Genomic DNA, 12,643 nt, shown 5'->3' on the forward strand with positions numbered 1-12,643 from the left:
GGCTAACACTCCCGGGGTTAATTTTAGTAGTACAGCATAAGCAACCTCGAGTGGATGGGAAAACGGCGCCGCAGTAGCTCAATTGGTAGGAGTATGGCACGCGTGATGCGAAGACGTGGGTTGTATCCCACCGGCGGTCAGTTGTATTGTCATCCACTTACCATTCAATTAATTTATTATTTCTTTAATTCAATTAGTAAGTACAAGTCATCCCCTTGTGTGGTCCTTGGTGTCTTTGCCTGTTGGCTTCTTACGTAATAAACAAGGTAATACTGTGCGAAGGCATCTACGTCGCGAATTTTAGTAGCAACACTGACCTGTGTCTATACGTTTCTTCCTGGTTGTGTCTGAGCACTGCGTTATGTCTTTTAAGCAAGGAGCACATAACCAAAAACACATCTTCCGTTCTCGAAGTCAGTTTGCGTGCTGGGCTTTACTCTCATCGCCTGCAGACAACCGAAAGTCAACTGTAACCTGTCCATTAAGCCACTGTGCCGGTGTAATGCAAAATTTTCAACTTCCCGGCATTCCTTCTGACACCTCGACATGGTAGCTTCCACATGTAGCCGGCGTTCGATGCATTTGCTGATAGCTGTGATTGAGTAAAGATCCTAAGACACTGCATAATGGTTACTTTGTTTAGATTGCACCTGCAGAAAGGTTGATTTAAGCATGCATGTTCGGGCATGGGCGCATGGTCCGTCTCATGGACGCTCTGAAAGCCCCTAAGCTTTCCTGTAACGTTTTCACAAGTCCACAACAACCGCTGATTACCACGCTGCGTACGCAACCGCACCTTTCTTTTTTCGGCACAGATTGAATAATGTAGTTCAATGTGTGCGAAACCAGTGACCCTCACTTAAAGGCACGTATCGCTCGCCTACGTTTTCTTTTCAATTCTTTGTTATCGTCAAGTTTAAGCCCACGTGTAGTTATTGTTATTAATTTTCCAATTTATACTCACTTTGCGCTCTATACAGTCAAGTTTCTTTTTTTCAAGAAAAATATCGCATACGTGCGTCAGTGCACGACGTGCGTTCTACAAGAGAAGGCCCAATAACAAATAGACGTTGCCCGAATTTGTTACTTTACTGCCGAGAACTATTTTATCGGCTAGTCGCAATGATAGAAAGAAAGTCACAGAATTCTATGGTTAGAAAAAATGCTATCGCCGAAGTGTTTCAATGTGTCGATGGTCAACACTCTCCTGTGTCAGCTCTACTGCCAACTGTCCAAGCACTTTCTCTCTTTGCACCATGTGTATACTTGCGTGTGTAGTCGACCTGACATTAGCGCTTTCTGCGCATTTGCGCTGACGCGTCGCAAAATGTAGATTACCGCCTTAACCAGGAGGTGGCGCTCTATCAAGCGTGAACTTATCTCGTTCTTAGAATCACCATAGCGCCAACCCACACCACCCTCCGTGAAGGGGCCTTAAAGGCCACTCTTGGCGCGCACATCTTTCGCGGCTTACCGCATAGTTCGCTCCGCGTTCATCACTTCCCGGTACCCTTAGGCTGGGTACCATGTTTAAGGTCACCGTGCTTCTACTGCTCTGCGCAGCAGTCATCGGCGCAGAGATGCCAAACTTGTTCAAAGGCTGCGTACGCAGTCCGGATCGCCGGGTGGTGCCGGGCGTGTGCACTTTCGCACCACGGCGCGCTCTTCGTGGCAAGAGCCCGTTGAAGCGCTACGCCCACAAACTCCTCAAGAACCCCGTCTTCCAACAGCCCATGTCCAACCTCAGCACTGTCCTTCGGATCACTCGCGCGGCGGTCATGGTGAGTTATTGAGCCTTACTACGAGTACGCCCTCGCAATTTCTTCTATCGCGCGAGCGTCGACCAGGCGGCCTGTCAGCGACCCTGTAGAGGAGATGGGTCCTCCTCAAGCGAACCGCGCCGCACAATGCATTCGAAGTGCCGATCGCCTCTCGCTCCCGATCATACTGTCGCGAATCCCACCTCACCTCGCCGCTACAACGTCGCTCACACGTTGTACGGTGACACGGCGCTCGCACGATATTATTGGAGATTAGAAGGGTATACATACGTCTATACGCTTCTGTTCATAAGGTTCTAGAGCTACGCTTTAGAGAAAAGGAAAGGGTAATGTAAAGGGACGGCGAAAGAGAAAGAGTAAGCCACTTCAGACGAGCATAATATTCTCTAAGGATTTTATTTTCGTTACCTTGGTTGTAATATGTTGCTTATTAGACAGGAAAAGGAAGGTAAACACTTTATGGAGTTTAGTGCCGTAGCTCCAGCACCGCCAGGCCAGCGCTACGTCACGGGTTTAATTTCTTTTAATTTTTTTTTTTTGCATTTGTGCTGTTCTGGTTGACTAAAACTTCCTAAAACATGCTAAATTACGACTTCGGCTCAAATAATATGTACTGTACTTAGATTTAGCTGCACGTTAAAGAACCCTTGGTGGTCAAAATTAATCTCGAGTCTCGCACTACGGCGTGCTTCGTAATCAGATCGTGGTTCTGGCACGAAAAACTGCGGAATGACTTTTTCTTTGCTATTTGAGCTCAAAAATTACTTGCGCCTCAGCAGACACCGTAAAAGCCCATAGGGTCCAGACATGGTTGCCACCCATATCTCGCCATTGTGTAATTTCTGTGTTTGGAATCTTTAGGGTAATAGGAACGTTTTTCGTGTTATAAAACAGCAATTTCCTAATCTGGCTGAAGTTATTTTTTTCTTCAATGAACCTTCTTTCTGACTACGTCCTCCTGGCAGCCGCTGTTCGCAAGTATTTACCCTGAAATACAGTAGTGGCGGATTGCTTTGTTGGCCTTAACACGTCCTGCACAAGTAATTAAGACCCAGCAGCGTAGATGAATGCACCACTGGCAGACTGTAGTAAATAGCTGGTAAACTGCTAGTTTTGTTTGATTTGCTGAGGGCGTCGCTGGGGCTTCGTTAAGTATACTGTTGACGTCATTAACCACATGATTCGCAACAGGCTTGTTACATATTACGGCAAACCGCATAAGAGCAGAACCTTCTTTCTTATTTTTCATGGATTTTTCTCGTATGCGTTCGGCCATTAGGCGTGCGAATATTTCGCGTGCGATCACGGACGCAGCGTCACACCTTGCCAGCTCCAAAATGTGGGCGCCTCGATAACGTTCATGCCACCCCTCACGTATTCATTGTTTTGCTTTTGGATTATAACCGTTTGTCACCAGGCTATCATTCTTACCGATTGTCGTCCAGCAGAAGGCGCGCCTGTCGTGTTTTGCTTTACTAGATTCTCGACGTGGATGTATCGATAACGGGGGCAAACATGGTGACGTCGATGCAAATTATTTACAATGTTTTGGTGAAAGTCAGCGACGGCGTGGTCCGTCTCTCAAATCTTAATTCGTTTATCCGTTTCTTGACCTCCTTATTGAATTATAGCACAAATAATTTTTTTTTAACGCCCGATTCAGCCACACAGGTAGACCAGTGAAGTAGACCAGCTGTGACGTAGTGCTGCTGAGCTTTAAAGTCGCGGGTTCTGACCCGGCCGCGGTGACCACGTTTCAATGGGGGCCAAATGCAAAGAACGGGCGTGTTCCTGTATTCAGGTGAGCGTTAAAGGACCCCAGCCGGCAAAAATTATTCTGGACTCTCCAATTAGGGCGTGTCTCATTGTGAAATCGAGGTTTTCGCCCATGCAGCCCAAGAATGCAAGTTAACGCCGGATTCACATGAGGGTACGAAAAGCGGTTGCCCTAAATTGCGGTGTACGCTGGTAGTTTAGTCAACGCAAGTGGTTTGACTCAAGCCAACAATAAGCGAGTTTGATGCTCAGTATTATTCGCGGGAGTCGTGCCCAACTTAGAAGTGGGCAATGGACGTGGTAGGCCGTCGAAGACCGACACTTCTCTATATATTCTTCACCTAACGCCCACGTTCCAACGTTCTAGTAAACCCATATGATGGCCACAATGACGTGAGCACACTTTGAATGAGCGCCCAATGTCACAAGGTTTCCTTCCTTTGGTCATTTTTTTGGAAGATTTCGAAACGTTCTTATCGCTACAACAGTTTTTCCTATGCAACAGGCGGTCATGGCTTATGAGACAAATAGCTAATCGACAAAGTCTCATTACTTAACTATTCAGCGCTCCGTACTAAATTGAGAAAAAGATTACGGCAGAACTCATCTCGCGATGTCCGCCAGCGGCAATGTGAATAGCAATCGAGCAATGTTGGGGCCGACCATAATCCTGACGTAAGCTTAATTTAACGCGTTTAGTGGTGATTCCGTGACATTCCTTGCTTCGCCTATATGCCACATATTGCGATGTCTTCCCGCTTTGCTAAAGCTCTGAGTTTCTTAAATTGCAGGGTTTTACGTTCCAAAACCACTTTCTGATTATGAGGCACGCCGTAGTGGGGGACTCCGGAAATTTGGACCACCTGGGGTTCTTTAACCTGCACCTAAATCTAAGTAAAAGGGTGTTTTCGCATTTCGCCCCCATCGAAATGCGGCCGGGTTTCAATCCCGCGACCTCGTGCTTAGCAGCCCAACACCATAGCCACTAATAAACCACAGCGGGTCATGTTCTTATTCAGTGCCCTGCAATAGAAACAGAGAGGAAAAAGTATTTTCCTTATGCATATCGCGAAAATATACCTTTTCACCCGGCATTTTTTCTTGGCGATGAACCGCTTTTTATTCTGCAAATAGTCTGATTTCTTAGCCGAAACCAACCCCCTGAAAATAATTTTCCCAGGTAATTTTAATACGTGATTAACAGCCCTTGTATTCGAGGGCCCTCCGGAAGCTGTAGTATCACTGTTTCGTTGCCGTATGTTTTCACTAAAACACAATTGTAATCGCCCACGTTCCTAACAAATCTTTAGCATTATTTTAGTACCTATATATTTTACGTCATGTACAGCGACAGTTTTTAGGCTCTTTTACCGCCATGTCACACCTATCATGATGAATTCACCATCCACGCCATTTACATTACCTAGGTAAAAATACCATTTGTCATGGCGCTCTGCGGCCATACCTGGCGCTTGCGCCAATAAACACCACATATCATCAACATTGACAAGCGAGTACCGTTGCAAAATTTTGCGATACTGTAGTATGTTGCATATACTCGAAGCAACGAAAGTTTCGGAATGAGCATTACAAATAATAAACAAATCATTTCTGACATACGGTGTGTAACTCCACTGCTCCAATGTTAATCGCATTACTCTTTAGAGTCACTACGAGATGACTTTTGCACTATTATTTTTTTTTCAGGTTACCCACCCGCCGCGTGGGTCTGTCATTCGAGTGGAGTTTGCCACCGTGCTAAGCAACTGCACGCGCAGGATGCCCTACACCTATAAACAGTGCCGACCAGTTGGGGATAAGGTGAGAATACACCTCGGTAGTACAAATTAAATCGGCTCTCACCCTCAGCCTTTAAAAAAATTAGGACGTAAGCTCTCTGCTCAGGAATTATCATATAGTGCACTGCATTCATTGCAGTTACTTATGAAGCCTATCCTGAGCCCTTGAAACCAAGACTTCCATATTTTAGAAGCTATGTAACTGACATTATTACCACGTAAAACATGAATATCTCTCAATGCACTCATTTTTTACTACCATTGTTGTGTTTGGTAAATCAAATAAATGTTGCTGTAGTGCTTCTTTTTTTCTTGCATAATTCACCCACCCACCAGCTCATCTTCGTTCTATCGCCTCCTTTTCTGAAGCATCTCACTGTAGTTAGCGACGCAATTGTCTTACTGCGTGTGTTCCGCGCGCCTGATGACCTCTCTTCATGCGTAGCGTTCGCTGTCAGCGCTTCCCGGTAAACATTACGGGAACATAAGCTGCAATCACCGAGAAGCATGAAAAGCGGTTGAATTAAACCTTAAACCTTGAATGCTATGGCATTGCCCTCTTACACTGAAATGCACCCACTCAAGACTCGACGGCGGTGCCCGTTTTATGGGACAAGGAACGGCAGGTTGAATGGTGCGGAGCGAAAAATGACCCCGGGAAGCAGCCCAAAGAATGCCATGCAATAAAATGATTTCTTTAAAATTCCCATTCTTAATTCCTCGAGGTCAGACAGTACACCTTATTGGTGTATCTACTGAAAAGTTTAATTTCATGTCTCTCTCCTTTTCTTAAGTTTACGTAAATTTTTAACACTTATCAAGAAAAAGGCGTGTGCCCGCTGCGGTGAAGCGCACTGGCTTAATGCTCTATTGAGCACGAGGTCGCGGGTGTGACGTGCTAGCCGTAACGGCCGTATTCCTTCCAGAACGAGATAGAACAAACCGCTCGTGTACCGTACCGTTAATTGCGGAGACTTTCTGGGTCCAAGCCCCGGCTAGCTATTCGCGGCGTCTTGCAACCTAACTTACATCTTTCGCGGGGGCAATGTTGGTGCTGGGCTTCTGCCCACCGCTTGAATAGCCTCTACTTACCCACCCATTGCTCCACCCGCTTTCAAGACGCCCCTGGTCTCTGGCAAACGCCTTGTGCAACTCGACACCCCATCGGTTGCATATGCGCTAACTTGTGGTCTCGGTCACATGACGCAGCTGCGCCACGCATTGTCCATGGATAGCAAGCCGCGGTCATCAATCTAGTACGTGAGGCCAGGCCATAGAGAGAAGCATATAGACTAATGTTAACGTTGCTTCGTGCATCGAGCCTTCTTAAGCCAACGCTGTGAATCCATCAAGCTCCCCTTAGCATATGACGTGGCCTTGCACTCGGTGTATTCGGGATATGGTACTTGGTTCCCAATGAGTTTCAAGCGATGCACACTTTTGTGTGATTTGTTACCATCTATGTGCGCGTTTTCTCCCCATATACGTTTGTAACATCGGTCGTTTCTTGCAGTGGCTACGTTTATCGTGTTCGTTGAAACAGAGTACGCCGTTCTCGCAACCATTCTTCTTTCGCAATATTGAGTCTGCCCTGATAGCGTCTAAAATGGTGGTGGAACGAGCTTACCGCGACTTCATTAAGTGTCCGACCATATTTTTCTAGCTCAATTTTATTGCGCTAGGCACCCTCAGTTACGTTTTCGTCCATGGCAGAAGTCTAACTACCTCATAGGAGAAGCAACACAGCGTACACAGACGGTGTTACCCGCGAATTCGTTTTCGTCGCTCAAAGCGTGATCTGCTGAAGCGCTCTGTCTCTGGCTCAGACAGTGAGTGGCTGCCGACCTGGCTCATCTAAAGCTGAGCCTCAGTGACCATCCAAAGCCATGTTCATCGTATCTTTTCCCACTCCGCTGGCTCGATGGGGCTTACTGGTTCCTAGAACTCTTCACCTGCCTGACAAAACGGAAGTGCGTGAGCACGTCAAAAAAAAAAAAAAAAAAAATATATATATATATATATATATATATATATATATATATATATATATATATATATATATATATATATATATATATATATATACGGTATATATTCATACGGTATTTTTGCTGCTTTCGGGAGATATATATTTTGCGAGATTATATATATATATATATATATATATATATATATATATATATATATATATATATATATATATATAATCTCGCAAAATATATATCTCCCGAAAGCAGCAAAAATACCGTATGACTTTATCGGATGCTATATGTGAAACGGCATGTAGTAATATTACCCTTGGTGGATATAATTTTGGTTTCTTATGCACGCCAAGCGACCTTTGTTGCATGTCGGTTAGCTGAGCTTATTGTTTTATTTCTGCATGGCCCTGCTCTCCTGTCTTCCTTGGTATTTTTCAATGGTGTACACGACTGTCACTTTAATTTCAAGAGAACGGAGAGTCTGACATTGCGGTCACCTTCCAACACAAGCACATATTTCGCAGCCTCGATGAAAGTTTCGGATCTTCTTTTTTGTATCCTGAAATTCAAGACTGTCTGGAAAATGCAGAGGGATACAATTGTCATCAAAACCAGCGGTATAGAGCGCGAAACGTTTTTTTTTTCTCTCTTATAGACAAAAACCCCGATTATGCATTTTCGATGGTAGTTCAGGACATCATTACATCTAGATGGCTAGCTGTGTACTGTGGCTAGTTTCTCCATAGTTCCTGCCACAATGTTTTCACTCTCGAATGATCTCTTGGTTTATCTCACCATACTTTGCAGTAACTTTGCTTCATTAGACTTTATTTCAGATTTTTTTTTACAGGTTATTATTTCATGCATCTATGCTTTAAGGAGTGTGTACGTGCGAACTGCCAATGTCGGCTCTGATATTGTGAAAATGGAAACTGGCATTTGTGCGTTCATACGCAGATACCACAAATGCACTTCTATAGGCATGTGCAAAGAACACGAAGTGTCCATTGTATAACAAAATGCACCTACATGAATTTCACTTTTACGTGTTCTTTCACTTCAGGCAAATGGGCTGTGCCAGGTGAAATACCTCGAGCAATACGGCCTCCGCATTGTCCAGCGTGCCTGGTGCAAGCCACTGTAGCAGGTGCGTAAGGTTTCCAACAGCACAGTTAACACCAATGCGTAGTTCCTTGGCTTGATATCTTCGGACGGCCCGCAAATACGTTTACTATCTTCATTTCGTTTTTCATTTCAGGCTACCCTGCTGCAAGATTCCGCTTTTGTGGCCCCCTGAAGCACGAACGCGCCAGGCGCGAGCCGCAGACTTAGGAATGAATAAAGTGTCATGAACACTTATCAGGGAGCATTGTTTTTCTTACCTGAAAGAACGCTATCGGTGAACCACTGTACAGATGTCACCGCGTGCCTTCAGTGTTGAGTGCGCTGGCTTTACGTTGGCTTTTGCTCGGAACAATTCTTCAGAAACGTGCCAATATCGAATGCATTAAATTGCACTGTCATTTTGACGCCATATATGGCGACTAATGTACTCATTGAAAAGGGTGACTTTCCTAATAAATATCTCAAGCAGCATCTAAGCGCCACCCCGCACTGTTAAAATAGCCTGTCTGCCCTGGAATTCCGTCGTGACGTCATTGCTTGAGGGCGCGCGTGGTTTATTTCATCTGGGGCATGTTGAAGCACTCTGATGTCTTCGGAAACGTTTCACCTAGTTTCAAAGGCAGCGCTTTGAAACTAGGTCATGGTTTCGGCCAGTGGTTTCGTTGTATTAGCAATGTGTAGCTGCGCGCAATTACGTGGTACTTTTCCAAATCTCGCGCGCTTTCTTTGCAGCCCAGAAAAAACTGCAACCACAGAAGCTATCGTCACGAAGAGAAATTATCTAGATATTTCTGAATCGGCTCTGGAACTTCTACATTGATGATTCCGGGTTTAAATCAACGCTTTAAATGTTGGCCGAATAATTCTTGTTAATTACCTGAGCCCATAGTAAAATATACATTCACTTCATCAAGAGGGCCCCAAACAATGCTAAGTTGGTTTAATTCTCTTAATCATGAATTTTTCATGGTTTCGCCCGACTTAGCCGAAAGACCCTGTGTACGAAGCCGTAATAATGCGTAATTGGCGCAAAAAACCCTATAGGAAATCCAGGTGTAAGTGTTAAGACTGCACCCCCCTGAACGAATAGGAAGTGTGCCTTCACTGAACGAAAGTTATGGGCAGGTCTCAGAGATTGTGTGATTGATCACGAAGGTTGTGCATTCTAAGAAACAAATCATGTGGTGCACTGATGCGCCCCAAAATACCTGCTTTCTTCAATGTCAACCTCAGTTGAATTGAAACTTACTTGCTTTTCTATGCTTTAAGTTTCCCTGTTCAGAGCCCCCTAAGAAACTGAACCACGTATAACGTACTGTCATGTGCTCAAACATCACCTGGGTGTCTCAGAGCAGGCTCGATAACATTTCAGAGCCGTCACTCATCATTCTTCGTATTCTATCTAATACTTAAAAAGTTACTGGTGCTAAGTTCTGGCGTAGTTTTTATTTTTATTTTCTTCTCTGTCTGGTTGAAGGCATAAATTCAACGCACACCGTTCATTGTGCCCGAACTCTCTGCTGACATGGTGCTGGCCAGTCACATTAATCCATGGGGCACTCTAGTATAGCAGCTTCAGCCTGATGTAGCACATTATTTCCGCGGCGCCAAGCGTACTGAACAACGTCGATCACGTGGGCTGCGTCCTTACGCTAGTGTCACAAGCTTTGGGTAACTGCGCTGCGCGCGCAGCTTACGCCGGGCTATATCCGCACCCGTAGAGTTTCTCACTACATTACCTAGAGGGAAATCTGGCGCTGCTGCATTGTGGTGTGCATGGGAATGCCAGTATATTGTGAATTCGGATTGGCATCGTTCTCGTAGAGACAGGACACCTTGAAGACGCGCTTGGCAAGTACCGTTCCGTCTGTCACAATGATTCATTTTCTACTAAAACAGCACGTGAAAAGCTGTTTTAGCTTTATTATTACGCGAAAACGCGTTTTGTTTAACTATGAGAACTTGTTATTGTGTGTGCGACTACATGTTACGTAAAAAGTATCAGCGGGCCGCTAAAGTTGGAGGACAGACGACAAGGTTCGCGCTCGCTTTGAAACAGTTGGTCCTCTGTTCTTGCTTTCCTTCGCTTGGTCATGCATCGTGGGTGAGTAAAGATGTAATATGCGTGAATGGAAACATTTTTTGAAGATATTACTTTGAGAAAAGTTATTTGCGTAGCCATATCCACGTTTTAGACGAAGCCTCTTACAACACCAGCCAACACGAGCCTCGCAGACACATATACCGTCATTCCCATGACGGCACGGTGCCCCCTTGAGAAACGCCCATAGACGGTGGCGCCAGATTACCCTCTAGGTGTTATAGTGAGAAACTCTATGTCCGCACCTATAAATTGTAATGAAAACTTACACACAGCGCTCACTTCATGCGTAGCACTATATGGATTTGTCTGTCGAGAAAATGTATGTGAGGCCACGATACCCCTTTCCCAAAACAAGGCGAAAGTGTGCAGTTTAAGCCCACTGCGCGCAGTTGATAGCTGCCATCCGGAGTAAAGTAACAAACGACCCATTGTCAACGTTAACAATACGCACGCTGGCACAACGCAAACGAACACGTCCATACTCACCGTTCCCCATATGCCATATATATACGTGGAAAGGAGGCGTTAGACCTACACTTAGCCTATACGAAAAAGAGAATATGAAGCTTATCTAGACGCCCTAGTATACACCCGCCCAGTGAAAATGGAAAGTGACTAAAGGGGACCCAAAACGAGGGGATGCGCCACTCTTGTATTATTTACGCATGCACGCGCAGCCGTCATGCATCCACCGCCTATGATTGTATTAGGGCGTCACTTACGCGTTATTGCGTTACGCGTTAAATTAAGCGGAACCTCCCTGCACGTCTACGGTCGAAGATATGCGTAGCATTATATGGTGTTCGGTGTGATGCAGAATGTATAGGTTCGGCAAAGTAAATATGTGCATCTCTCTGCTCGTACTTCTCACGCATATATAAATAAACAACGCATCCTACAGCAGCATAAGTGATAAGCCATTACCGATACCCCGCCGCAGCGACCGCCATATATTGCTACGCATATTTTGAGCAGTTTTCGTTCAGGGAGGTTCCGCTTGATGTTTCTTTTTCTTACTAGGCGAATACCGACAATGAACTGAGGCATTGATGTCACCACGCTTTAGCTCTTGCTGAAAGTAATCACTCCAATGTCCCGAAAATACGACATACATTCGCGAGTTCGCTTTTACTTTACATGTGACCACCAACGCCCTCATTGAAAGCCACGTGTAGTGACAAAAGAGCATAAATAAGGGTACATATCGCACCCCTTTTTTTGCAATGGATATCCTGTCAACATTGTCTCATGACGTCATGGCTTTAGAGTGCGCGTGGTTTCTTTTACCTTGGAGATGTTGAAAAACTGCGATGCCTGCGGGAATGGTCTGGCCCGGTCTGCCTCATCAAAGAGGGTAGGGTAAACTGGGCAAGTATAATTTAGAAGCATTTCTCTCGTTCGTTCCCTATTTCTTCTTATCTCGCTTACTGCCAGAAGTTCCTATCCTAACGAAGGAGGAGCGCTGCTCGGGCCACTGATGAATGACAAAAAGGACCATCGTTAGTAGAGTTTTCTTACAATATCCCTGCTGATGATTTGAACCTGTGCTCAGTTGCTTTGAGTGCCAACGCCTCGGCAGTCGGCCGCGATCTTCGATACATCTCTTCGATACATCACTGCATATATGTGCCTGTCACTGTCGCAACGTACAGAGCGGTAGCTAACGACTTCCAACATTCATTGGAAAGAACCGCATGCTTGCGACCAAATCAACGAATGAACAGATTCTTATGGTTCAATCATGACTTTTGCCTTGCGCGTTATGACCCATTCGTGTACTTTCGTGAGCCGATATGTTAAATTAAATCTAAACGACAGCAAATGTGAAGAAAGTGGCACTGTGGTGAAAGATGTACATGCACAATGCCAATTTTAAACAATAGTTACAATCTTTCAACAATAGCCTCATCAGATTCCAAAGAATTGTACTTGTTCGTAGTTTAGGTTACGCATAGATATATTTTAATTAAAGAGGAGCATCAGGAAAGGTTTACATGCATAAATTTTCGTTGAGCTATGTTGCGTCGAGAAGACCGTGAACTCTCTCTCTCTCTCTCTCTCTCTCGATATATATAT

General features: G+C 45.0%; 1 protein-coding gene across 1 annotated transcript; it reads left to right on the plus strand.

Annotated features, from left to right (window-relative positions):
* The first annotated feature begins 1,440 nt into the window (after window positions 1-1,440).
* On the plus strand, window positions 1,441-8,712 carry LOC129385362 (uncharacterized). Its single transcript, XM_055071998.1, has 4 exons — window positions 1,441-1,781; window positions 5,265-5,378; window positions 8,402-8,485; window positions 8,597-8,712. The coding sequence occupies exons 1-3, from the start codon at window positions 1,527-1,529 to the stop codon at window positions 8,480-8,482; spliced, it is 450 nt and encodes a 149-aa protein (XP_054927973.1). The 5' UTR covers window positions 1,441-1,526; the 3' UTR covers window positions 8,483-8,485; window positions 8,597-8,712.
* Window positions 8,713-12,643: the final 3,931 nt, after the last annotated feature.

The sequence above is a fragment of the Dermacentor andersoni genome, chromosome 7, assembly GCF_023375885.2.
Source record: "Dermacentor andersoni chromosome 7, qqDerAnde1_hic_scaffold, whole genome shotgun sequence".
NCBI classification, from domain to species: domain Eukaryota; kingdom Metazoa; phylum Arthropoda; class Arachnida; order Ixodida; family Ixodidae; genus Dermacentor; species Dermacentor andersoni.